The sequence below is a fragment of the Adelges cooleyi genome, unplaced genomic scaffold (assembly GCF_023614345.1).
Source record: "Adelges cooleyi isolate 19-005CV unplaced genomic scaffold, UGA_ACOO_1.1 ACOO_flye_CR_arks_rails_tigmint_CR_PRNA_33, whole genome shotgun sequence".
Classification (NCBI taxonomy): Eukaryota; Metazoa; Arthropoda; class Insecta; order Hemiptera; family Adelgidae; genus Adelges; species Adelges cooleyi.
The window spans coordinates 718,250-744,596 of record NW_026096002.1 but is presented as its reverse complement, the minus strand read 5'-3'; the positions used below and the strand labels follow the sequence as shown (position 1 = coordinate 744,596).

The following is a 26,347-nucleotide window of genomic DNA, read 5'->3' as shown; positions in this document are numbered from 1 at the left end:
GGAAAAAAAATTACTATGGAGCTGTATGGTTTTGGAACGCTATTAATATATATATATATATATATGTTAAATGAATAATATATACAATAATAGAAAAAAATATCATTCTATATTTTAATAGAAAAAACGAGCTTTCGGTCGAGCAAAACGATCTTTTATGGGGTTATAGGGTTATAATACCGTACAAGTACAGGGCAAATATGATTGAACAATTACACAGCTCCCATCAAGGAACTACTAAAATGAAAAACTTGGCTAGATCTTATTTATGGTGGCCTCTCATGGATTCCGAAATTGAAAATATCACAAAAAACTGTGAAGCTTGTCTCTTGAACCGCCCAAATCCACCCAAGTCTTCTTTGAGTCCATACCCTTGGCCACAGAAACCATGGACTAGGCTCCATATTGATTTCTTAGGTCCAATTTTCGGATCGCACTTCTTTGTAATTGTAGATGCAACCTCTAAATGGCTTGAGGTATTTCAAGTTAGTTATCTTACTACCCAAACTGTTATTAAGAAACTAACTGAAATTTTTGCTAGATTTGGTCTCCCAAAATCCTTAGCTTCTGATGGCGCCAAATGCTTCAAAAATGAAGCATTTGAAAAGTTTTTATAACGGAGAAATATTATCCATTTTGTTGGGGCCCCATACCACCCCAAAACTAATGGTTAGGCTGAGAGTGCGATAAATATATTAAAAAACTTTATCAAAAGGATCAAATGCCCCAAACCTAACTATGACCTATCAGTTGAGTTAAATGAATTCTTATTTCAGTATAGAAATACACCTCACACTCCAACTAACAAAACACCAGCAAATATCTTTTAGGTAGGCCTGTACGTTTCATTTTTGACTTATTATATCCCGATACCTCCAGCGTTGTATAAACCAATCAAAAACAATAGATTGAACAGAGTGGAAAACGTTCAGTTGAAATTGAGGATGATCAAATTGTTTTAGTTTGGGATTAAAGTTCACTAGGCAAAAAATGGGCAAAAGCAATAGTGGTAGAAAGTATAGGCACTAGACGATATAACGTAAAAACACTCCAGGAAGACTTAATTTGGACAAGACATGTTGACCAAATCGTACCGTTACATTTAGAAAATATTGTAAAATCTGAGACCATCCCAAACTCGCCTGCCTCCAATGTACCTATATCAAATACAGATACTCTCAACATTCCCAGGCCCAAAAGAACGATTCAAATGCCTCTTAGATATGCTTAATTATTATAACTACAAACTGTATCATGTACACATATTGTTGCAGACCACATTATTATTTTTTATGTTACAAACTGTTTTAGTACTAGTTTTATTACATTGTAAATATTTTGTTATTACGTTTATATATATTTTTTTTTTTACTTAAGGGAAGTGTTATGATAGCACGATATTTTATTGTTAAATATTTTTATGTTGTCCACACTAAAGATGTATGTGTGTGATATCATTTTATCTTATTTTTTTTTTTTTATATACACTGTTCTCAGTAAAATATGTGTGTGTGTTGTACGTTATGCAAAGTAAAAACCTTTTTAACTTACTTAGTATTAATAAATGTGTTTGTATAATCAAAGTATAAATCATCTTGTTATTATTCATGTATAACCCTAAAGATCCAAGTTATAACATATATATATATATATATATATATATATATATATATGTATAGAGATTATTTAATAGGACAAGGATACAACTTATTTTAGATTTTAACAATTACCTAAATAAATTATAGCTACTAACACGTACTTTCGTGTAATACAAATATCATGGCTGTTCAATACGACACCATGCTTATTGTATTTTTTTTATGACTTCGTATTGACAAATCAGATAGTTTTATCCTACACCATAAACAAAAGTAGTTAACTAGTAAGCTAATATTAGCAAATTTAAAAAAAAATTGTAATTGTTTAGGTGAATCTGTGCAGGTTGTAGATGATAATGCCTCTTTAAAACTAAAGTGTCATTTGCTAGGATTATACTTTAGTACACAATCTCCAGTATTGTACATAAACGAAGTTAACATTAACACTCGAGGATTACTTACAACACGGACATCATCAAACTGCACCCACACACTAACCTAATATCAGAAAAACACTGGCATCCTTATTCTGTTATTATTTCTGTAACATGTCATGTCTACCAAAAAAATAAATAATTACCGAATAAGTAAAGTTGTATTTTTTTTCTAATCTATTCTAACTATTTATTACTGCTTCTAAATCTTTTCCTTATATTTTTACCATTTTTAAATGACTGTGCAAATTTGGGTGACAGGTTCATCGTTTATATTTCTGATAGGAAATTCATCTTAATGGTTATTAAATAGGGATTGGATGTTATAGATAATATTATCTAAATTAAGTTCTAATGTGGAGTGGCTAAGTAAAACAGTGTAGAATAAATTATTTATATTGTATAGCCAGTTGAGGAAAAAAATGTCTCGCTGGTCAACCACAATGGTATTGGTTTGACTTCATTGTGACTGAAATAAGAACAATGCAGGGTACGAAAACTAATCCTACATAATATTTTAAAACGAAAAAAAATGTCTATTTCAAAATTTTTATAGACTAACTGTATTTGTTTTTTTTTTTTTAGAATTTGAGTATTTTAACTTTTAATTCTTTTTTTGTGTCATTTACTTATTGTTAATACTATGTATAGTTAAATTGATGTTAACTCCTTACAAATATATAAAGCCAGTAATTAGCAAATATTTACCTTATAATATTAAATTTAATTAATGTTAGATTAAACAACTTAGCGATGTTTAATAAATCGTGTGGACTTCATTCTTTTGAATTAAATTAGCTGATCAATTATTACAATTTATAATTATGATTATCATTCTAACCATGCTAATATGGCCAGGGAACTTAAAAGATTTAAGTAAACATTTTACTTGTTTGAACAATAATACTATATTTTTCTAACGGAATTATAAATCGCAATGTTCATTTTAAATGAACTCCAATGTACCAGACATTATAATAACAGCGTCAGCAAAATCTTCCCGTTTACCGATGCAATGGTTATAAATTACTCGAATATATATGTTTTTTTTTATATACATATATTATATCCTACATATATGTATGCTTGTATCATATAAGTGTATATTGTCGATTTGTAAGACACAGGTACAAAAAAATAAGGATTTTAGCTTCGATGCAAAGACGAGAAGGTATTGGTTTTACTCTGATGTGGGCTTTTTTTTTCGCTGTTGTATACACTTGTAACTTTTTTAATACTAGACCAATTCCTTTGAATAGCAACTCTATAAATCACAAATTTTTGTCTAGTTTGTACTTGGGGGGGTAAAAGTTGAAAAAGTTAAGGTCTTCACAGACGAAAGTTGAAAAAACAAAAAAAAACCGTACGAGTTTTTAAGTTTGAACTTTTACTGGCTATAGAATCGAGAAAAAGAGTCGGATCGAGTTGAAATGTATAGAGAAATATTTTATTTGTTATGGCCCGCGCACGTCAGTTTTGTCAAATTCAAAATATACCCATTTTCCACGCCCCCCTAGGGGGGGTACAAGTTTTTTTGTTTTTTCGAAGGGTTTTTAGCCGTAATTTTAAAACTTTTGGGTTTGAAAAATTTGCCAGTAGTTGGAACTCATATGTATCCATAACATATTAAGCGGGTGAAAAATTCGGCACTACAGTTTTTTTTAATTGCCGGAAAAACCGTTTTATTTGAAGCGATTTTATTCAATCTTTATCACTTTTACTTATAATTAATCTTGTAGACCTGTGACCTCTCCGTTTCCTCATTGCTTTGATCAATTATTACAATTTATAATTATGATTATCATTCTAACCATGCTAATATGGCCAGGGAACTTAAAAGATTTAAGTAAACATTTTACTTGTTTGAACAATAATACTATATTTTTCTAACGGAATTATAAATCGCAATGTTCATTTTAAATGAACTCCAATGTACCAGACATTATAATAACAGCGTCAGCAAAATCTTCCCGTTTACCGATGCAATGGTTATAAATTACTCGAATATATATGTTTTTTTTTATATACATATATTATATCCTACATATATGTATGCTTGTATCATATAAGTGTATATTGTCGATTTGTGACACAGGTACAAAAAATAAGGATTTTTTTTTTATATAAATAAGCTATACAATTGCAAAAATTAGATTTTGCTTAACATAAACATATTATTAATTACGATTATATTTGCAAACATGCTATTATTTAGTTATTTTTTCACTAGATTATTGTTATTTAACACTATAATTTTATTCTGTTGGTATGTAAATTAAAGATATAGAAGTATCCACGTATGGGTTATAAACGCTGCTCGATTGTTAGGAATAAAAATATATTATAGGAACATATGTAAGCCCAAAAATAATTTTATTTTTATGTAGGTGCTCCTATTTTTCCGTGAGTCGGGAGCGGTCGTATTACATGGTACCAGCTCCGATTTGACGAGATGAAGCAATATAATGAACAAAAGTAGATAGATTTTCTTGCTTCATATGGTAGTTACAGGATAGGTCGATTCATTAGCACGATAATATTGATATTAGAAGGTAAAGGACTAGAAAATATAAATAAATGTAAAGGACAAGTATGAGTAATTTTAAGTTTTTATTTACGAGGGTATTGGATAGTAATATTTAAATAAAGTGGTTTATTCGAATTTCGAATACAAGGATTAATCGCTTGTTAAGTAGATGTAGAGTACTAGAGGTTTAGGTGTAGAAAATCTTTTCTACATTACTTTTTTAGACCTTTGTTAAACTGGACACAAAGCGTATCTCTCTCACGAATGGGCTTGTAGCACCCAGGGCCCGGGTGTCTAGTAGCGATTGCCGCTTTTTTGAAGCTGATAAATACGCTGGCCAAACGTAAATATTTAATGCGGTGCTCAAATTATTTTTTTAGATATTTAAATCAAATTTCATTTACACACTTTATACGATGCGATTTAGGTAAAATTATATATTTTAACATCGCCATTCTTCTGCTATTTTTACCGCTATCATCAGTTTATTGCCGCCACATTTATACAAGACAAGTTAGAATTAGGAATTGATTATAACGATATGCTAGAGCAAAGAGTAGCCAAGTTTGTTTCTATTAGAGCGGATCGATTTTCGTAGAAAAAAAAAGTAGTGCACTACATCTGTTAGGCTCTTTGAGCTATTTATTTTGAGGTCAGTTCGGATTAACTGCGTCCATTTTTACTTGAACTATTTGGCATTATGGTTTTTTTGGCTGATCACCGATATTTATATTGGTTAATTATCAAATTAGTGTCGCTCTACACAGCGTATTTTTTTTTTTTTTAATGACAATTTAATGAAACGTTTTAACTTTAGTCTTCATTTTTGTTTCTTGTATAAACATTTGATAAAATGTATTTTATCTTACTATTATTATTGTTTTATTTTGTATAAGTTAAATGAAGTATTTTTGTTTAAGCACGCAGATTAGCAGCACTTAAGATAGTGAATGTATATGACAAATTATTTTTAGCAACTCTGTCATCATTATCATTAGGATTAACGTAATTACACATATATATTGTGAGATAAACATTGTTTACGTTATTGTTAGTTATTGTTGTACGGCACATGTTTTAATAACTATATGAGTTGCAGGCACCCAAATGGTACACTGATCAATAAATAATTCATTACTATTATAATTAAAACTGTCGTTTTCACGACAAATTATGTATAAATATTTAAAAAAATAAATATAACTTGACTTACTGACTTAATCTAACGCGCAAGATAAGCGATTTCATCTTTTTTAAAGGTCAAAGGTATTATTGTTTTTTTATCGTTGCGTGAATTACCCTGTGTCCGATATTTTTTCGACTACTAAGCGTTTCTCTGTTAGTCTTCTTTTCTGTTTCTTTTATAAACATTTTATGAAATCTATTTTATGTTACTATTATTATTGTTTTATTTTGTATGAGCTAAATGAAGTAATATTATTATTTTTATGATAAATTATTTTTAGCAAAGTTTTTCATCATTATCATTAGGATTAAAGTAAATACACATAAATATTGTGAGATAAACAAACAATGCATTTTTCTTTTATAGTTGTTTTGAGTTTTCTTGTATGCGTAACTTAGCCATCTTAACTCAAAATATTTTAAACCATAACAATATAATGTAGCCGATGCTTCTCCCATTATACCTTTTCATGTGAAATAAGAATATGACAACCACTAGTAGCTTATTAAGACCTCGTGAAAACCACTAGCCATTTTACAGAGGGTTGACCTACAAGTCTTTTCAAAAAAGACGAAAATCTAGGTTGGATGTTTTCGTCGAGCGATGTCCTTTCAAGTTTTTCAATAAAAACGACAAGATAAGGGATGGATGATCGTCGAAATTAACCAAAGGTCAAAATAAGACTACAGTGGGCCCTCCTTTATATCATAATTAATTTAAACCAATCTATAAGACATTTTATTTTTAGGGTATTTGTACATATCTTATTTAATTTTCTTAGTACCCATTTTCATTTGTATAACTTAGGTCTGAGGTCAGACCTCATTTAGGGAGAAGCAGCTGTAACGGTTACATTTTGCCACCCGTTAAAACTCGACACGAAGTATGCATTATTAGCAGTTTACCCCGATTAGCATGTAAGCCATTATAGGTAATGTAATACGGGACAATGCCAGGGGCACCGATGCCCAGTTAGTTGATTTACTACTATCTTCGGACCAAGACCTAATTATTCTAAAGCCATTACTTATTATTTCACGTTACCCTATTATTTTATATTTGTTTTAATTTTACCCGTACTCGTGTGTCCGTTCAACTCCGCCATTACCTGGACTAACTACAGAGAACGCTTTAGGATCCAGGTAAAGGAGTAATATATATGTAAATAGTTTTACTTATTTAATAAACCTGTTTTCGTTTCGTTGCACAATTGAGAGTTAAGTTGTTTAAAGGTACGATCGCCTGTTAAGCTCCTCAGGCTATATAGCAAATATACAATGGAGACTTTAGGGGTATTTAAGTGTAGATACGGCCTAGCCATCCACCCCGTCTTCAGGTACACTAATTTAATCCAATCGACTAATAATTAAAACAAATAAGTAACTCCTCCTAAAATACAAAGTAGGTCCAACTAAAAGTCTGGTTTTAATTTTTTTTTTTTTTTACAAGGACAAAATCAGTTAAGCCTTAGCCATCAGAACATTATACATATCTGGATTTTTCTAAAACTATGTATTTGTACATGGTTTGAAATAATATATAATTGGCGATAAGTTCTAACAAGCTTAATTGATAGTACACCATCAAGAAGCATAATATTATGTATGGTATATTAAATTGGATAATTTGGTATCGCTTTTACAAACTGTGTTGCTGATAGTATAAAATTTCCTACTTTTTGTTTTTTTCAAACCGATAAATTCGTACACAGTTAACCTTCAAATTTTTGTAGTATAACATGAAAACACGTTATTACTTGAACAATGCACGTGTAAAATATTTTTCTGCTCGTGTATTACAACTTAGATTGGAGGTTTTTGCCCTTCGGAATATGCCTTGTTATTTAGAAGCTAGCTTGATAAATCAGAAAACACAACTTAATAAATTGTTATCTTAGTAAATTGCGACTCTTGTACGGCTATAATGATTTATCAATCTACCTTATAAATAACAAGGCATATTCCGAGGGACAGAGGTCTCTTAGTCAAAGTACAATCTAAGTTGTAACCCAGAAAAATATTTACATGTGAATTGTTCAAATAATATCGTGTTTTCGTTTTAAACTAAAAAAAATATGAAGCTTCTTGTGTTCAAATTTATCGGTTAAAACAAAAACCAAACCCAGCAAATACTATTATAAAAGCGATACCAAATTATCCAATTAAATACACTAATCATAATATGCTTCTTGAAGGGCATTAATAAATAAACTTGTTTTTACTTAACACCAGATATAAATTACTTCCATCCATATAATCCATGAAAAATACATAGGTTTATAAAAAATCCAGATATGTGTAATACTCTACTAATTTAGAGTTGTTATCGATAGAAAATTTACGGGTGTAGAAGCCTACCAATAATGTTAAGGTGGATTTTCTTCGGTTACATTAAACCCGGTCTATGTATTAATTCAGATAGCCTAAGAACTCGAAGTAAATTCAAAACAAAAAGTAAAATAACAAGTATCATCTTTCGCTTGAAGGAAACACATTGTAACATAAATATCTCTTGTGCTCTTTCCCTGCCCTCAACAAACTTACCACTACTATTTACTTACTTGTATAATTATAACTAATATATGTGTATAGTAATATTTGTTTATTTACCATATAATTATTTAAGTATCTAAGAAACTTATTTAAATTTTTTAATAATTTGTTTTCAGTATGGTTAATATTTATATGGACTATCTCCACTTAAATTGATAATTGTTATTGTCTGCAACAACACTACTACCAACCGCAAATTTGGTATATTAAATTCAGAACTCGAAGTAAATTCTAAAAGAAAAGTAAAAAAATCAGTACCATCTTTCTCTTGAAGAAAACATATTGGAACAGGAATATGTCTTGTGCCTTTGCCCTACCCAAAATTAACTTACTACTACCATTTACTTATACAACTTTCTTAGTTTGCTGGTTTATACTATGCTTGGTTTGAACCTACTGACCACAGATTCAAATCGAATTGTTTATTTGAAAGTAATTTTATCACTGTAACCTCCCCGTCCCCACTATGCCACAATTCCACTGTACTGGCTTTATTATACATATAGATTTAGCTGATCAGTCAGACATCGTACCACAATATAACATAATGTTGAAAACAATGTGTACAATTGCATAAAATGTATTATCTGCTCTCAACATACTGCTCTGGCTACTAATTGTGTTTGAATAAAATATCGAAATAATCGAAAACTAGAAGAAAAATAAAATATAGACCATGGAAAAATCCTGCATATGAACTATCATCCTCAGCTATATATAGATACAGCGTGATCCACTTATCGTGTACTACACAATATCTCATTAAATACGAAATTAAAATTATTTTTTTCATATTTTTTTTATACAATGTGTCCTCAATTTTTCACAATTATTTTTTGGTTTTACCTCATCCCAACTTTTTTTTTTTTGCTGGCAATTTTTGAAACTTAAAAGGTCACATACATATTTGTTTAACTTTTTAAATTGAGAATAATATACTAAAATTGTTGACTGGTCGATAACCAGTTTAAGATAACTATTTATTTTCACATACACACCTAGCATGAACGTAGACCATTTATATATTTTCAAGGGAAGGCGGCTAAAGAAAATTTTGTGGGAGAGATATTTCTTTGGCCGTCCTCCCTTTAAAATACATAAATATTCTACGTTCATGCTAAGTGTGAAAATCACTGTTCATTAAACGCTTCTATGCAAACCGGTCGATAGTAGGTTCAAACCAGTTTAAGCAAACCTGATTCTATTTTTCAGACTTAAATCCCTTTATGATATCTTTTTTGGTTTATCTATGTTTATTGGTAGCATTATGTTAAAAGAATATTCCACAGAATTTTGGAACTAACAAGACTAATTTTAAAAAAGTATAAAGCATTGTAATATTATATTGAAAAATATGTAAATTTTTTTTTATGTGTTTCTCGGTTTTTGAAGGGAAGGGGGTGTTTTATTAATATTATTTTCTGTTTAAACGATTTCTGCTTTATAAAATTGCTACACGAAAAAATCAGTTTAGTGGCTTGGGTGATATCGTGAGTACAGACAAAAATAAAAAATAAATTTATGTATACAGTTGATCGCAACCGATCCCTACATCGTATTTTGTTATTGGATTTTTTTGTTAAGCATAGCTAGTGAAAACATTGGGCGATTGTGTACACTGCACGGTATAGCTGAGTCTTGAACACAAAAACAACGGCTAACTTAACACAGAACCAAAATTTAACACTGAATACTATTCGACCTAAATTTAATTTTTAGCAAAAAAAAAAAAATATGTTAAATTCAATTTTTTTATACTTTTGATAAACATCACAAAGGCATAGCTCTGGGTAACATTTTTAAATTTGACAAAATTCTCAGGAAGTTCAAGAGTTTTTAAATGGCCTGAAGTTTCCTAGAGCTCCCCCTCTCTCCAATTTAAGGAGCTGATAGGTAGTTTTTTAGGAAAACATTTTAAAGGGGACGCCTGAAATTTTCTCGCTTCGCTCCGTTATAATACAGCCCTTAACATAAAAATTAAAAAATAAATATGAGAAACGTTAACATTTTTAATAATAAAAATCAACTAGTTTATATAAAAAAATTAACAATATTGATACCATTTTACTTTTATTAGCCACCTTATCGATTATTTCATCCGAGTCTACACCGTTTAAAAACCCTATCTCGATATACATGACCCTACGACTGTCTAATAAATGACGAGGTGCTCCTAAGTATGGTTTAACATATCTCAGCTTTGAGAAACCATGATCACATCTTACTTGATTGCAGCGGTGCAACTAGATCTTTTTAGGTGTACCAGTGTAAAATAAAATTGTATGTCCTTATGACCTTGCCACTTGAATTTATATCACTGTTTTTGGAAAAATACCATTCTACAAACGCTTTCCCATAACTTCTCTAAATATAATTTTTATCTAGGTCCTAAGCTTACATAAATATTTGAAGGCGCCATCTGAGAGCATGGGGGTGCTATACTTTTTATATAGTACAAGTGAAAATTAGATATTTTTATCAATTGTTGTGTAATATTATTGTTTAAATTCATACAAATAATTTGGATGTTGAAATGGCCACGACAATTAACAATTATAGCATAATAATACATATATTATTTGGAAAGTAAACCATAAATAAATACACCATTAATTAAATGGTTTATGGTTGTGTTGAAAAGCTGTAACTTTTATGTTTGACGATATTTTAGAGAAAAAGCAACGTTATGACCTCAAAAACATTCACCTCTTTAAATTGTGTTGTATACAAATATTTAAACTCTAATTTCAACCTAAATTAATTTTAATTACATGTGATGCATTTATGATATTGTTGAAAAAATAACAACAATAACCCCAGTACAGTGGGATTGGGCCATAGTAGGGACGGAGACACAGGTCTACAGGAGTTATTATATCTAAAAACGATAAAATAAAAAACTATTAGTAGAACATACAGTTTGTTGGGAGTAGATAATATATTTTATGAAATTGATCACATAGTTTTCAAAATAATGTTAAACTGTGTTACGATATCAGATAAAATCTCTTTTAATTAAACGCTTCTATGCGAATTTGTAGATAGTACATTTAAACCAGTTTAGTCCAATCCAATTCTAATTTTCAAACCTCAATCCCTTCTTTGCCTTCGAGAGGAACGAGTTTATGATCTTTTTTTTAGTTTATCAATATTTATTGGTAGCATTATATTTAAAGAATATTCCACAAAATTTTGGAACTAAAAAGACTATTTTTTTATCATTATAACGTTTTTATGAACTCACAATCTACTATAAAAGACTATTTTTAATAAAGTATAAAATAAAGTATTGTAGATTTCTATTGAAAAATATGTTATTGTTTTTGGTGTGTTTCTCGATTTTTGTTATGATACCGCGAGTACAGGCAAAACAAAAAACACATAATATTAAGGTATTGTAAATACAATAACTTCTCAGCTCCACACCGATTCTAAGCATATTAAGCATTTGTTTAAATAAACGAATACAGTTAAACTATAAAAACCTATTAGGATTCTGGTTTTCCGGTTGATGTATAAGCCCATCGATAATTCGCAAGTAGAACATTTAGTTTTAAGAGCTGACAAAGTCGATTGTCGTCTTAGAACCTCTTACCAACTCCACAATTTAAGTAAGTATTTCTATTAAACTCTAATAATTGTAATTTCGGTAAAATTAAAAAAAAGACATTAACCTAATGAGTCAAAAGTAATGGTGTTAAAATCAGCAATAATGACTTTTTATTGCTAGTTATTTTTTTATCGATTCTTAATCGTTTTACACAATCCACATTTTGGAGAGAATTCTATAATAGACTTTGGTTTTTTGTGATATTTGGATTGAATTGTACTAAAGGATGTGTATTCAAAATGGGCAGTTTTTAAAATCGTTTTCATAATATCTCACTGATAATGTAGACTTGCGTATACAACCAAGATAAAAAAAATATATATATTTTTTACCCCAAGTCAAAAATTCAATATTTAGTAAAATGATTAATATTTTCCATTATAACTTTAAGTTATAATGATGAAAAGTTAATAAGAAAAGTTATAAATAATAAGAAAAGTTTAAACTTTAAAAAAATGAAAACAATTTCACTTTGCAGAGAACTAAAACTAGCGTAATACACGTATACAGTTTTTTATTTTTAATATTTTTCTCTAATCGCCAAATAGAATTTTCAAAATTAAAAACATGCAAAAACTAGTTTAATATTTAAGGTAAATATCAATTTTCTTTTTGAAAAATGATATTTTCTACACTGTAGACTAGTTTATTTTACATCAAAATAAAATAAAAATAATTATAAAATAACAATTAACAAAAGTACAAAATTAAACCCGAATTATAAAAATTTGGGGAGCACGTAAAAAAACCAAAAATAAATCGGCAGAACCGTTTTTTTACCAAAAAATATTTTCGCCGAAATATAAATGATCAGAAACACAAACTAACAGTACTGTATTTCTACTGAACTATAAATTAACAATACAGTATTGTAGCTGAAAACAATTTTTGGAACAAAATAAATCGGCTAAAAATATTTTATTCGATCCGTATTTTAGCCGACTCATATTTTTCTTATCAGTTTATTAATTATTATCTGATGAACTATACACCTAATACCTATAACTAATATTGCAAAACATTGTTTCTGAATTTAATGAACACTATTTTAATTTGTAAAAGACTGATAGCCTTTACTTAATGATTGGTTGTGGGCGGCGGACTCTGTTACAGACATTCTATATAATAATAATTATCTTATAATTATAAAAGGTAGGCTTACTTGCCTTATAAGTTTGTATCCACTGGCATAAAATATCTAGTCGGTTGATTAAACAATTAGTTCCTCTTTATTCATAAAAAAAGGCCTCTTTGGTTAGATTATCTAGAAATAATAGATCTCACGAGCTCAAATACTTCAGAAGGTCAATCACGCATGTGCTTGGAGAGCTTAGTCCGTTACAGTATAGCCAATATTTTATATTATGAAAATTTAATTATTGCTACCGAATCAGTTGTCATATTACATAATATTATAATACATTATTTTTAATGCATATTTCTTAGTATATAATTAATAAAATCCTCTATTTCTGTACCAACTATTGAATAGAAATTTCATGATTAATTTGGTATCAAACCAAGGGCTAGAGTGGAGATCACAGTTATAGAAGTTACAGAACATTTTTTTTTTAGCTAGAGTTGACTTTTAAATGATAATGATTCAACTGAACAAAACTACAAAAATAAAAAAAAAAGCCATAACAAGTGTATTGGACATAGATGGATTTCCGCCTCAAGTTACTTCATGCAAACAAAAAAAAAGCGACGAAAATGATTTTCGTTACTTCTTTATTCAAAATATGCAAATTTTAAAAATGATGTTGCTTTATTAAATCCTGTTCAAATCTCTATACCGGTATTTAAGGCTACCATGACTAGACTACGGTCTTAATTAATAGCATTCCAGTTTTATGTATATATCTATTCAGTATGCGATTTTAATACCTTTGTAGAAAATAAATTATTGTTAAAAAGGTAGAAATCATTATAAAGTTGCTAACAATTGTTGGAATTTGAGTGTTGGAGTGGATTTGGATAATATAAAAATTAACACAAGTTGTATAGTAATAAATAAAGACTTGTTATACACAGTTGGCTTACACAAACAATATAAAAAAAATGAGTAAATAAGATATCCCCGGATCTCCCTTTTATATAAAACTAAAAGAATATTCTAGAACAAAAATTGTATACAATGCAATACTACAATTGACGTCAATTTACACGCGAATTTTTTTAATAACAACTGATTGGCTGATTATATAAACTACGCCATTATATTTTACTTATTAAGAAAACAAGTTTATCTAAACAATATTAATGAACACTTACATTTTAAGAAGAATGTAATATAAATTATTTATTGAATATTTCAACACCCTACCTCAATGAATAATATCTATAGGTCCACCTTCTCCTTCAACTGACTGACTCCCATTGTTAACCGTAACCCCTTAAACCTCTGTTTTGGCAATGGTTTAGTTAGGATGTCTGTAACCTGAATCTGCGTGTCAATATTTTGTAGTTGAAATAGACCTTCCTCGTACTTCTCTCGAATGAAATGATACCGCGTCTGAATGTGTTTTGTTCGTCGATGAAACTCCAGATTTTTCACTAAACGTAAATCTCTTTGATTATCAATGAATAAAATTGTTTGAATATCTTTTAATGAAATTAAACTTTATATCAAATGAGTTAACTATATCATTGACTTAATCGCTTCACAAGCAGCTATGTACTCCGATTCTGTGGTTGATAAGGCTACCGTTTGTTGTCCAAGAAATGACAGTTGATTCAAGTCTAAATACATATCCTGATGTTGACCTCTTAGTTTGGACACAATTTGCAAATTCCGCATCACTAAAAGTTTCCATACACAACTGTTTAGTACTATCCAAACATAACCCATAATTATTGGTTCGTTTTAAATAGCGCAAAATAGGTTTTACCATGCTCCAATGTACTTGTTTTGGCTCTAATAAAGAACGACTAACATAGCTAACAGCATATGCTGCATCTGGTCTCGTTACTGTTGATAAAAACAATAAGCACCCGACCGCTTGTCGGTATGGAATTTGATCACCCGTTTGTTTTAATTCTTTATCTAGGTCAATTGTATTCGTTTTATCAATAGGTATAGACAACTCCTTTGCCTCATGCATGTTAAACTCTTTAATCACATTTAAAGCATAATTCGATTGATGCTCAAATAATGGACGATTGGGTAATTGATTTATTTGCATGCTAAGAAAGTGTTCAAAATTACTCACTTTTACCTCGAATTCTGCTTTTAAATGTGACAAGAGTTCTGTAATTGTTTCTTCATTACTTGCTGCCAAAAGACCATCGTCAAGTCAAACTGGCCAAGTGTTAAGCAATACAAATAATAGAGCAGTAGCAGTGTTGCTCATGAAAGTAGGAGTGAAGTGTGGTTATGAACTAAAGAAACAGCAGACTTGGCCGTAATGTAAATATACTACTTTGATAGGTTGAAATTTTTGGAAGGGGGTTTGAAACTTGGCTTTTTTTACTGTTAGGTTTTTGTTAGGGATTATTATAAACGGGTAGAGAATTTTCGAAAAGCGCGCTGTATTTACTTATCTGAAAGATACTCTAATGGTTAATATTATATAAAGATGTCGACCATTCGGTTTATTGGTTTGAATTCAATCCTAACTGAATTCAAATGGTACCTATACCATACGGAAAATATATTAGTGTTTATTAATCAAAAAACGATTAAAATTAATTAAAAATTGTAATACCTCTTAGATATACGTTTTAATTTAGAAAAAGTCATCAGAACTTTCTAGAGGATGATTTTTTTTTGGGATCATATACAAAAAAGAATATTTTTATCATCCTCGTTTTTCGTTTTTTGGTTAATTGTTAAAATAAAATTTAAACAGTTAACAGAATTGTTTTTATTTTTGTCTATTAGTGAAATATCTGTAATTTTGTATATATAAAGTATCGTTCAAGTTAGATTTTTACCTTACAAAAAAATCAGTTTAACGATCTAGGAAATATTATGGGTCTGGTAAAAAATTTATAAATATATTTATATATATATGAATTTTTTACTGTGTGTAATTTGGTCCAACTTGAGTGATTAAGATTTTAGTGAAAGTTTATTCCAATAGATGGCGCTAGTTAGACAAATATCACAGCTGACAGCTAATCAGCTGACAAATGGACGGTTGACAGCTGATAATATTTATTCATAGTTTCTGGTAAAAAAGCGATGGTTTTACATATCATATTTTATAGTTACCATTTTAGTCTTCCATAGATTACCACCTTGACTGTAACATTTCAAAACATAGCCCAAAGAATCAGGACAGCACAGAGTCCTGTACATGAATCTCGAGAACAACACTATTGTTGATGAAAACGAAACCGTAAATTTGATAGTGACAGCAAACCAGTCGGGCATTAATACGTTGACCATTTTTTCCATAGGGATGGGGATAATAATAGAGATTGTGATGGAGTTGGAGTTTGATAATAAAATATAATCATAATAATAACTAATAATTTGTATAACTTGTATAACTTGTGAGTACTATGTTTCAATTGTATTTCTTAACCCGTACGAAGCAGGGTACACGGGCAGCTAGTATATATATTTATTTATTTATTTGTTAATTTATTTATCATCCTAAAACTGTCTCGTAAAACCATAACCTTCACACCTCTAAGCCAGAGACAACAGTATTTAATACAAAATGTATTTTATTTGTTATTTGTTTTTCGTAGAAAAAAATGAACGTCTTCTGTGTATTGATATTTTTTTTCTTCATGGATATTGTGGCATCTAATTGGAGTAATTTTTTGATTTTCACAATTACTTAAAGTAGTTAAAATTTGAAATAAATTAAATATTTCACTTTTTTACAGATATGTATTTGGATTTTGTTTACGTTACAAGTCAGTAACAATTTCATTTTATAAATAAATGTTTTTTAAGTTTTTAAAATCCACTGTTTTTATACATATTTTTAAAATTATGTAACATAGCTAGCTTCATGAAGGTTGCTTCTGAAAAAAATGATTTAACTTTAGTAGATGGAACTGAAACAAGTAAGATATTATATTAAAAATAATGTACTAATATATATAGACGATTTGTTATATGTACCTAATAGTCAAGTTATCAGTAACTTTAAAATTATAGTTTTTACAAATAGTTAAGAAAAGTGGACCGGATATGTAGAACAGTGTACATAGCAATATAATATATAAATTAGCGATTTCTAATAATCTAATCGACGGAGAAATAGTCGGGTTTAAAATTATTCTAAACATTTTTATGGTACTTAGTTTATTTTAATTTTAATATTTTAGTATAGCAAAAATCTTTATTTGTTTATTCTAGATGCATTGGAGTATCTAATTGAGGCAATGGTTGATGATATCAATGATGATCTTAACTACCAAGATTTCCGTAATCATAAGTATATTATTAATAAAAAAAATAAAGACAAGAGTAGAAAAAAATATTTGAAAATAATATAAAAAAATGCATGTCAAGTTTATCTTTATGCAATTGATAAGTGTCATAATTATTATATTTTTCACCGAAATCTAAATAAAGGCTTTATGAAAAAATACTGATGTTAGATCTAGCAACCTCGTCAGATAAATATATTTTATTCTTATCCCAAAAACTGCATCAATTCAGTCATTACATTTTATAAGGACTCCCTAGTCTAAAATTATATTGTTTCTATTTTGACCTCGTCTTTTAATTTATAATTATACAATGTAATAATTTACTATAGCAAATCCAATTCAATATCATTAATTTATATAATGTTAATTTCAGGCAAAATTAATTTTTTGATCACTGTGCCGGGTAACAATTTTTGTTAAATTTTATAAAAAAATTTCTAATATTTCATTCCTATTGAATATTTGAAAGAAACTTTTATCGTAATGAATATATATTGGAGTATATTTTTTCCGAATAATTAATACACATGATTTTTCTACCTTGCAATTCGTCTTACTGTTTGTAAAAGAATAGCAAATTAAATGTAATATAACTGATTTATGTGTTGTTAATTTCAGACAAAAGGGATCTTATCCATGAAATAGGGGGTAATAATTTTTTATTGCACTTTATGGAAGCGTTACCGCACAACTGTTTTTTATTCTTAATGCACACAAGATTTTTGTTTAAATTTTAAAAGAACGAACTCTACCAAAATTGCTAAGTAAAATCCCCACTTTATATTTCATATTTATTTTACTTATTCAATATTTATTAATTATAAACACTTTGAGAATAGTCATATGTACCAATCGGTTTCAATAAAACAAATACGAATATATATTAAAGTTTCTTTTGTTTTAGAAGCCAATCATTTCCTCGAAATAATGCTACGCGACATGGAAACTATAACACGTAAATATAAAATTTAAAAAAAATAGTTACATATTTTTGTAGTTACGATTTATAACTTAAAGTCATATTGCTATATATTATGTTTAATATTTAAGCTATTAAAAAACATTTGAATTAGAATTAAAAACATTTATTTTTATCATTATAGAATATAAAATAATATTTTGCATTTATAAATATTGGTCTACTTAGTCTCAGTTATAGAGTGAATGATATGTATAAAATATGTCAACTGGGATTTATTAAATGCTTAATAATATTTTAATGTATTTGTTACAGGCTTAAGGATGTCAAGATATTCAAGACGTAATTACGATTTTTTTGATAGTAAACAGCCTCTATTTAGAGTTGATAATTGCTTCATATGTGATTTGATTTATTTATTTTGTATATCACATAACAATTTTAAAAAATTCGACTTTTTGTCGAGGAGAGAAGGAGGGAGAATGAGACTTAGTAAAAATTTAAGGTGATGTTTTGATTGTAAATTAAGTAGAAAAACGAATATTATTGCACCTCATCAACTTAAAGTTGGCTACTATATTTATGTGAATTATAATCTTTGGGATTTCAAGTTTACAAAGAATACATTTGTTGTGTATCAACGCTAATAAGTGGTTGTACAAAAAGTTAGTTTTATCACAATTCTTTGAAATGCAATGCAACAATTATGTATAAATAGCGACTAATATATTATTATTTTTATGATTTCTTGGGAACACGGGTCATTTAAAAATCATTTTCTTAGGTACCGGTGAACTGAGGGCCATTGTAGATAGGAGAAGAAAACTCGTTTTTGAAGCTTTAAAAAGTATAATTCGACGTCGTTTACTAGGTAAATATTATTATATTAAGTTGTATGGTTTTTGAATACTATCAAATATTTATATATATATATATATACAATCCATATGGTCTACCTTTTTAAAAACTGGACATAAAACAGATATAAGCCACGGCATGGTATTTAATCATGTTCCGATACTTTAATAATCAAATTGTGTATGATTAGTTAATTGTTGTACTCCTTTTTTGAGGCATTAAGAAACTATTTCATCTTCTCCGGCCGCCTTTCCGTTTTTGAGCATTTCCAAACCAACTTCTACCTTTGTTCTTGATGGTTCTTTGTTTTGCTCTACTGAGTCACATTCTTCTATAATTGTCCTTTCATTATATTGGTTTAATACGTTTTTTTAACTCATCTGCTATCTTTCCGTTTTTGGTCAATAACGTTCCATTTTCTCCTCCAATCATTGATGATTTACGTTTAAATCTCTATTTAACTCCATGCTTTTTCAAAAAATATTCGCACATTATTCTTTCTACTATTTTATATGAGTTGTATTCTTTCTTTTTTCCATGCTCATTTGTTCATCCTTATTGTTATTTTTACCTCTTGCTGTTTCATGTCTAGTAGTCGTTAATTTTCTTCTCATGGGTCCTGTAAAACTTATAATTGGGCTTTATTCCTGTCTTTCGTGGAGTTTTTACACTGATCATTAAACCATGTTTTTTTTCCTTCTCTGAGAATCATGACCCAATACTTCTTCTACGGTTTTTTTGCCGCTGTTTCTACTGTTCCCCATAACTTGTCTATAATTGTTTCATATTCCAAATTGGAAAGATAGTTTTTAATTTTTCCTGATATTCCTTGGCTTGGTTTTCCTTCAGTAGCTCTTTGTTGATTTTGTTTTTAACTCTCTTTTTTCTGCCATTTCATTTAAATCTTTAGTTTGCTCTTTGCCTTTACCAGGAAGTGGTCAGAGATCGCCAGTCAACGATTATGTGATTTATTTGGTTTCTTATCCTCTCACAAGGTGATATCCAAGTCTGTTTGTGAATGTTTTTGTGTGGAAACATTGTACTGCTTACGACCATGTTCTTTGCTGCTGCAAACACAATCAATTTGTTTCACATGATATGATTGTCGTCAAAGTTCCAGTCTTATACATTGATCGCATGTTACAGGTTCCAATACATAAATCCGTAAGCTCCACGTTCCGAGGCAATGTTTGTTTTTCTAAAATCAAAGAATTTTATTTAAAAGGGTTGGGTGATTAGCCCCGCCCTAAAACTCCAATAATAGGAGGCCCAACGCCATTAGGGTACGCGGGGTCATTAAACCCGTCACTCTAGGAGAGTGCCCTTGCGGCTCTATAATTTATATATAAATATATACAGAGTGATCCGACTAACGTAAGACACTCATTTCTCGGAAAATATAAATATTTAGAGAATTTTTTTTTCCTAAACTTTTAGGTACTAAAAGCCAACTGTGTCTTCAATATAAAGACATAATGGTAAAAATACAAGATAATAATTTAATCAGTTCAAAATACTATAGATTTATGAAATATGCATACATGTATTATATACGCACTTTTTTTGGGCATGATAAAATAATATAATATGGGAAGGTTAGGTTGGAAAAAAATTTGTCGAAAGTGTTGTCTACTGATAAGATATGTGAACAATTGACCAGACATGTATGAAGTGTCACGGTTTCCGACCGTGGGTAAAGAACCGCTACTCTATATTATATTATAAAACTTAATGTATTATTTTTTTATCACTTCGTATTAACAAATAAAATAGTTTTGTCTTGCACCACAAAGAAAAGTAACTGGTAAGCGAATATTAGTAAATTAAAAAAAAAATGTTTTAATTTTTGATCAGGATTTGTGCAAGAAGTAGAGAATAATGACTCTTTATTACCGAAGTGTCGTTTGCTAGGATTATACTTGAGCTCACAAGATTCACAATCATACATAAAAGAAATTCAAACTAACACAACTACCCGTACTTGTATCTTAACGGATAAAAATGAAGCCATAAAGATGTACAGGACCGATGATGCGGGATCACTTGAGAGACTGTTACGACTTGAACGTCAAGAACCATCCACTCTTCGACCTAGTTTTGAGATGGGTTGGGGTGATTTACGTTAGTTAAACACTGGCATCTGTATTCTGTTCATTAAATAATATATTGTAATTTATCTTATTATTGTCTTTATATACGTTATAAAATCAGAAATTGTAAAACATTTTCATAAAATAAGCTGACGGAAAAAGAACAGTCGGCTGATTTTGTCAAAAACTTATTCCACATAATACATTTTTTTGTAAGTACATAATATTATAAGTTTATTTCTGTTTTATGTCATGTTAAGTTATGTTTTTTTATCTAATCTCTTCCAACTATTTATTTCTGCTTCTAAATCCTTGCCTTATATTTCTACCTTTATTAAATGTCTTTGAAAATTTGGCTGATATGTCCATCGCTTATATTTCCAACAAATAATTCATATTAACGGTTATTATGTTAGAGGTAACATAACCTAAATGGAGTTTTACTGTTGAGTGAACAAATTAAATATTGTATGCATATTATATATATATATATATATATATATATATATATATAGCTAGTTGTGGAAAAAAGTATCCTGGCTGGTTTACCACAAGGGTATTGGATTTGCTTAAATATGACCTTAACAATAATAATTCCGGATACGAAAATTAATCATACATAATATTTTAAATCGAAAAAAATATCGATTTCAATTTCATTTACGACGCTTTATTGTTTGCTAAATTTTATATTAATTTAAGTGTTTTTTACAAAAAATCTGGGTGCATAGAATGTTATTACGATTTGTTATATGTTCTATTATTGCAACTCATATGTTGTTCCATATCCATATGAATTAAGGTAATAAATAAACTAGCGCATTTCATACAACGAAAGTTCAATGTATAAAATAAAATCTAACACATTATCAATCGGAAACCCGGGTTTAGGACTCAGCTTAAAGAATTCTGTACAAGTTGTAAAAAAAAAAACGTTCTACTCGTTAAAATTGTTCTATATACAAAAAATATATTTATATTTCTTCATATATACATTTTTTCTGTCCGTGTGTAGGTATGCAAACTCCCCCTAAACGGCTGGACAGATATTTATGAAATTTGTGTTCGCGATTAAGTCGATTTGAGTAAGGTTTAGATTCATAATTTGATCCGAAAGAATATGTTTTAAATTTTAAATTTATTAAAATGATTAATTATGATTATCAATAGTATCAAAAGTTATCAATACATCTCTATGGTTTTCTATACCACATGGATACAGTAATCCGATCAGCTGATTGTGTGTCTATTCTAATACACGGGCAACGCTGGGTCGGTGACAGCTTGTATTATTATATATTTTAATATTCATTAGATGTATCATAAATATCCAATTAAAAAAAGAGAGAACTGGTCAATCAATGGACAATCTTATTTTTTTATAGATTTGGACACTTAAACCAATAATGTTTTATCTTAGTTTAGAAAAGGGTTAAGCCCAATTAAGATTTCTTTTTAAAAATGTTAAAGTTCTAAAAATAAAAATACATTTTTATGTAAGTGATATTCAAAAGGGCTGCAAGTAGTGGTATAAAAAAACAAACGTTGTCATGGTAAAATTGGATTTTGATTTTAATTTAGGAGTAAAACGATAAAGACAATTCGGTGTATTACTTTGAAGCAAGAAGCTGTTTTTTTGAAAATTTCAAAAAAACTTTTATTATGTATTTATAATTTGTATTATATTGTGGTTTAGTCAAAATATATCTGTTATGAACAGTTTTTTTTTAAATACAGCTTTTAAATTATTTTCAAATTTTAACATAATTTCTCTTGAATTTGTTTTTTGTGTTTGTGATAGCACTTGACAGATATACTTTTTTAGGACTTATATGCAGAGACGTGTTAATTGGTGTTAATAGGTATATTTTTATTTCTACGGCGCTGTAAAATTTGATTGTTTACAAAACAAATTATACCAAAATTTACATATGTGTGATAATTGTACAGAAAACGACTATGCGTCACATAGTCATTTGTACACGTTGCCTTTTTAAAATATCTGTCTGATACTCTAATTGACTGTTAATTAGACATTGCTTATTAGCGGATATTATACTTTCCTGGTTCCAGTATACATGTGTGCATGTATAATAATACAAAATAATAAGTATTCTTTCATTAAAAGGTTTTTTTATCAAAAATAAAAATAAAACTACTCATTCCAATCATTAACGCGGCATTAATAAACTCCACGGAGCTTTTTTACGACCCTATTCCATATTTTTAATGGGTTTTTACCGTTAAACAACACCTAAAGGTATATTGTATTTAAGAATATCATGAAAATGCCTTTAAATAACTGTTGACTGTTAATTAACACGTAAACATATCAACCTAGAAATTGACTACCATCAAAGTGTAATAGCAACTATTATCTTGTAAAGTAACGTAATTTTAAATTGAAAAATGTGTATATATTGTTTTTTTCAGTTTTGAAGTGGAAGGGGTAAATTTTTAAAAATGTTGGCCTAATGAAGTACCTATTAGGTACAATTTTTGTTCTAATCTCCATCTCATACAAGAAAGCCAAAACGCGTCACCCCGAGGTGCTAGAGTAATGGAATTTGGTCACTGTGCACTACCTTTCTTATGTGAGATAGAGTATATTATAGAGTTTCTACGCGAAGAAATCGATTCTTTGGTTTAGTGGGTATCGTGGGTCCAGACATAAAAAAAAAATAATAATACATAATTGTATGAACAATACTAAATAGTTATTTGTAAATAAACCTAAATAGCTTAATAAGTTATAAGACAAATTGTATAGGATTTTTAATAAGACAAGATTTTTTTTTCATTGTCTTAGGTCCTATAAATTTTACACGCGTTAATGGTTCAATAAAAAGTTTTTTCTATTATAGTTGGTCGAAAAAACGAAAAATTATCTTATTTTTACGTATAATTATTTAAACTATTTTGATAACTAAGGTCGTTTTTCGACTTTTCTATGAAATATCATCTTTTGTGAGGGTTTCTGAGTATTTTTACGAAGAACCTGATTTTTATTTTCACATTTTATGTAAAATTATCTCAGTTTTCAATTTGTTGAACATCTAAAAAATATTAGAAAAATTCTCAAATTTCGGGCAACACAAAAAACTCAAATATCTAGATTATAAACTCAATTTTAATTAATTAACGATACTAGAAAAACATTTTTTTCATTGTGCTGAGCCACAGGAGACATTGCACGCTATCAACTAGACTATATACTGGTCAAATCCTGCTAAAAAATCAAGTGAAATACAGTTCTCGTAGCAGAGATAGACGGTGATCATAAACTAGACATGATGAAATGTCGGGTCACACTCAAGAAGTCTAAGAACCAATCCAAACACAAGATATGGGATCTCAATAAACTCAAAACGAAAAAAAACAAGAATAAGTTACGCGTGTGATTCAGATAGAATAACGGGAAAAATGGACGACCGCGGAAAGCTGCCGAGGGGTTTATTAGATATCTAAAACTGATTTCGAGGAAACCATGGATAAGAAATGAAGTAACTATGGAGTTGATAAAATAAAGTCTTTAAATTATGGCTAAGAAACAAAAAACATGCACCCAAGGGGGTCCTCCTAGGGGAGGAGGAAGGAAAATGGGTATAATTAATATTTAAGACTATTGACGTGTGGAAGCATACCAAATAAATGTTCCTTATAAATTTCAACTCGATCCAACTCTTATTCACGAAATTATAGCCAGTAAAATTTCTAACTTTAAAACTCGTATGGTTTTAATGTTTTTTCAAATGTTAGCTGTGAAGAAGTAAACTTTTTCAAATTTTACCCCTTGTGATGCGATATTATGTAGACCTGTTCTGACCGTCTTCGGGGAGCAAATTTTGGCGTGGCACGGGATAATGTCTCATGCACGTGACAAGTAAAAAAATTGATTAAGACTAACCTTTAGAGTAAGGATGAACTTTGGAAACTTATCTAACCAGGGAAATAGTCCATCCATCGGGTGTCTCACAAGTACGACGTCAGGTCACGTGAGAAAACGGCGCGGGTCTCGACATGTGTGGCATGCCGAGGGCATGGCGCCACTATTCTATTTTCATGTTAATTTAAAATCTTTTGAAAATATTATATGGTTTTGTCATAGTTTTTGCCTTTCTAAATAATTAATGTATAATTTCTTGCTTTCTAACGCGGAAACGTATTGAAAACACGTTTTACGTTGTGTTATTTGCTTAAATATGAAGGAAACATAATACTTTGGTGTGATGTTTTGTATGCTTGTTGAAACAGTTACCAGTCAGTCATACACCGATGCACTAAATAAGAAATACATCCAAAACAAAAACAACATCTTTTACATTGACCTAGTTTTATTATTTTAGGCGTCTAAAATAAAATAAACATTGATAATTTGAATTAGGTTTTAATTTTTACTCTAAAATTTCGTTGTATGAAATGCAATAGTACTGTAACGGACCTACTTGTCTAGCTTGTTAAAATGTCTACCTCCACCGTTAACATTAAATCTACTGCCATTATTTCTAAAATTATTAAAATGTCTTCTAAAATTACCATTACTTTTAAACGGTCTATTATTCATGTTAGCTTTAAGTTCCTCAAGCTCTTCTCTTAAACGTCTTACTTTATCACTAATATCGTTATCTTTGCTAACTTTAAGTACCTCAATCTCTCTTTTCAAAAACTCGATCTCCTTTGCAGGGTTCTTACGAATCGCCTTAGCAACTTCATACGCCTTAACATTTTTCGTTATTTTCTCTACTGACGAATTATCTAATGTATATATTTTCTAATAAACATCCTCTGATAATCCTTTCAATACTAATTTCGTAATCTCCTCTTCACTCATTGTATCGTTCACTCGACTGCATTCGGTAACTACATTCAAAATATACTCCTGTAAACTTTCTTCCTCCTGTTTTTCTCTCTTGTTCAAATTTTCTCTCAAATGTATACTATGGCTCCTCTGAATTATAATACTCTAAAAATACCTTTTTCAAATCTGCCCATTTTAAATCTGCGCTTTTAGATTCTATTCTTTTATACAACTTTTTCGCTTGTTCTCTTAAATATAGCGGAAACATTATTAGCCTTTGCGCCTCACTCCAGTCGTTCGCAGCCGATATCCTATCGTAAGTTTCTAGGTAATCATTAATATCTTCGTTCAATCGACCGGAAAAGCATTGTGGAGTGA

The 26,347-nt window shown here is 29.3% G+C and overlaps 2 protein-coding genes across 5 annotated transcripts in view; both read left to right on the top strand.

Moving 5' to 3' along the window:
• Positions 1-26,347, top strand: part of LOC126840012 (uncharacterized) — a 160,604-nt gene that overhangs the window by 56,013 nt on the left and 78,244 nt on the right. The window contains exon 1 of one of the 4 annotated variants that reach the window (XM_050575494.1): positions 11,877-11,908. The exons of the other annotated variants lie outside the window; for them this stretch is intronic. The gene's annotated coding sequence lies outside the window, so the exon portion shown is untranslated. Of the gene's footprint in view, positions 1-11,876; positions 11,909-26,347 lie in introns of those variants that run through there. 4 annotated transcript variants of the gene reach the window in all.
• LOC126840017 (uncharacterized) lies at positions 16,612-21,332 on the top strand. The gene is made up of 10 exons (XM_050575505.1): positions 16,612-16,675; positions 16,750-16,779; positions 16,870-16,932; positions 17,228-17,296; positions 17,678-17,707; positions 17,923-17,952; positions 18,209-18,259; positions 18,539-18,565; positions 19,008-19,094; positions 20,936-21,332. The coding sequence occupies exons 1-10, from the start codon at positions 16,615-16,617 to the stop codon at positions 21,205-21,207; spliced, it is 720 nt and encodes a 239-aa protein (XP_050431462.1). The 5' UTR covers positions 16,612-16,614; the 3' UTR covers positions 21,208-21,332.

What these genes read in the sequence shown, in the direction of transcription:
- LOC126840017 (XM_050575505.1), top strand. Translation starts at nt 16,615, where the DNA reads ATGAACGTCTTCTGTGTATTGATATTTTTTTTCTTCATGGATATTGTG. An exon ending in TCTTATCCATGAAATAGGGG is followed by an intron (nt 17,953 to 18,208) that starts GTAATAATTTTT and finishes CTTTTGTTTTAG; the next exon opens with AAGCCAATCATTTCCTCGAA. An exon ending in CGACATGGAAACTATAACAC is followed by an intron (nt 18,260 to 18,538) that starts GTAAATATAAAA and finishes TATTTGTTACAG; the next exon opens with GCTTAAGGATGTCAAGATAT.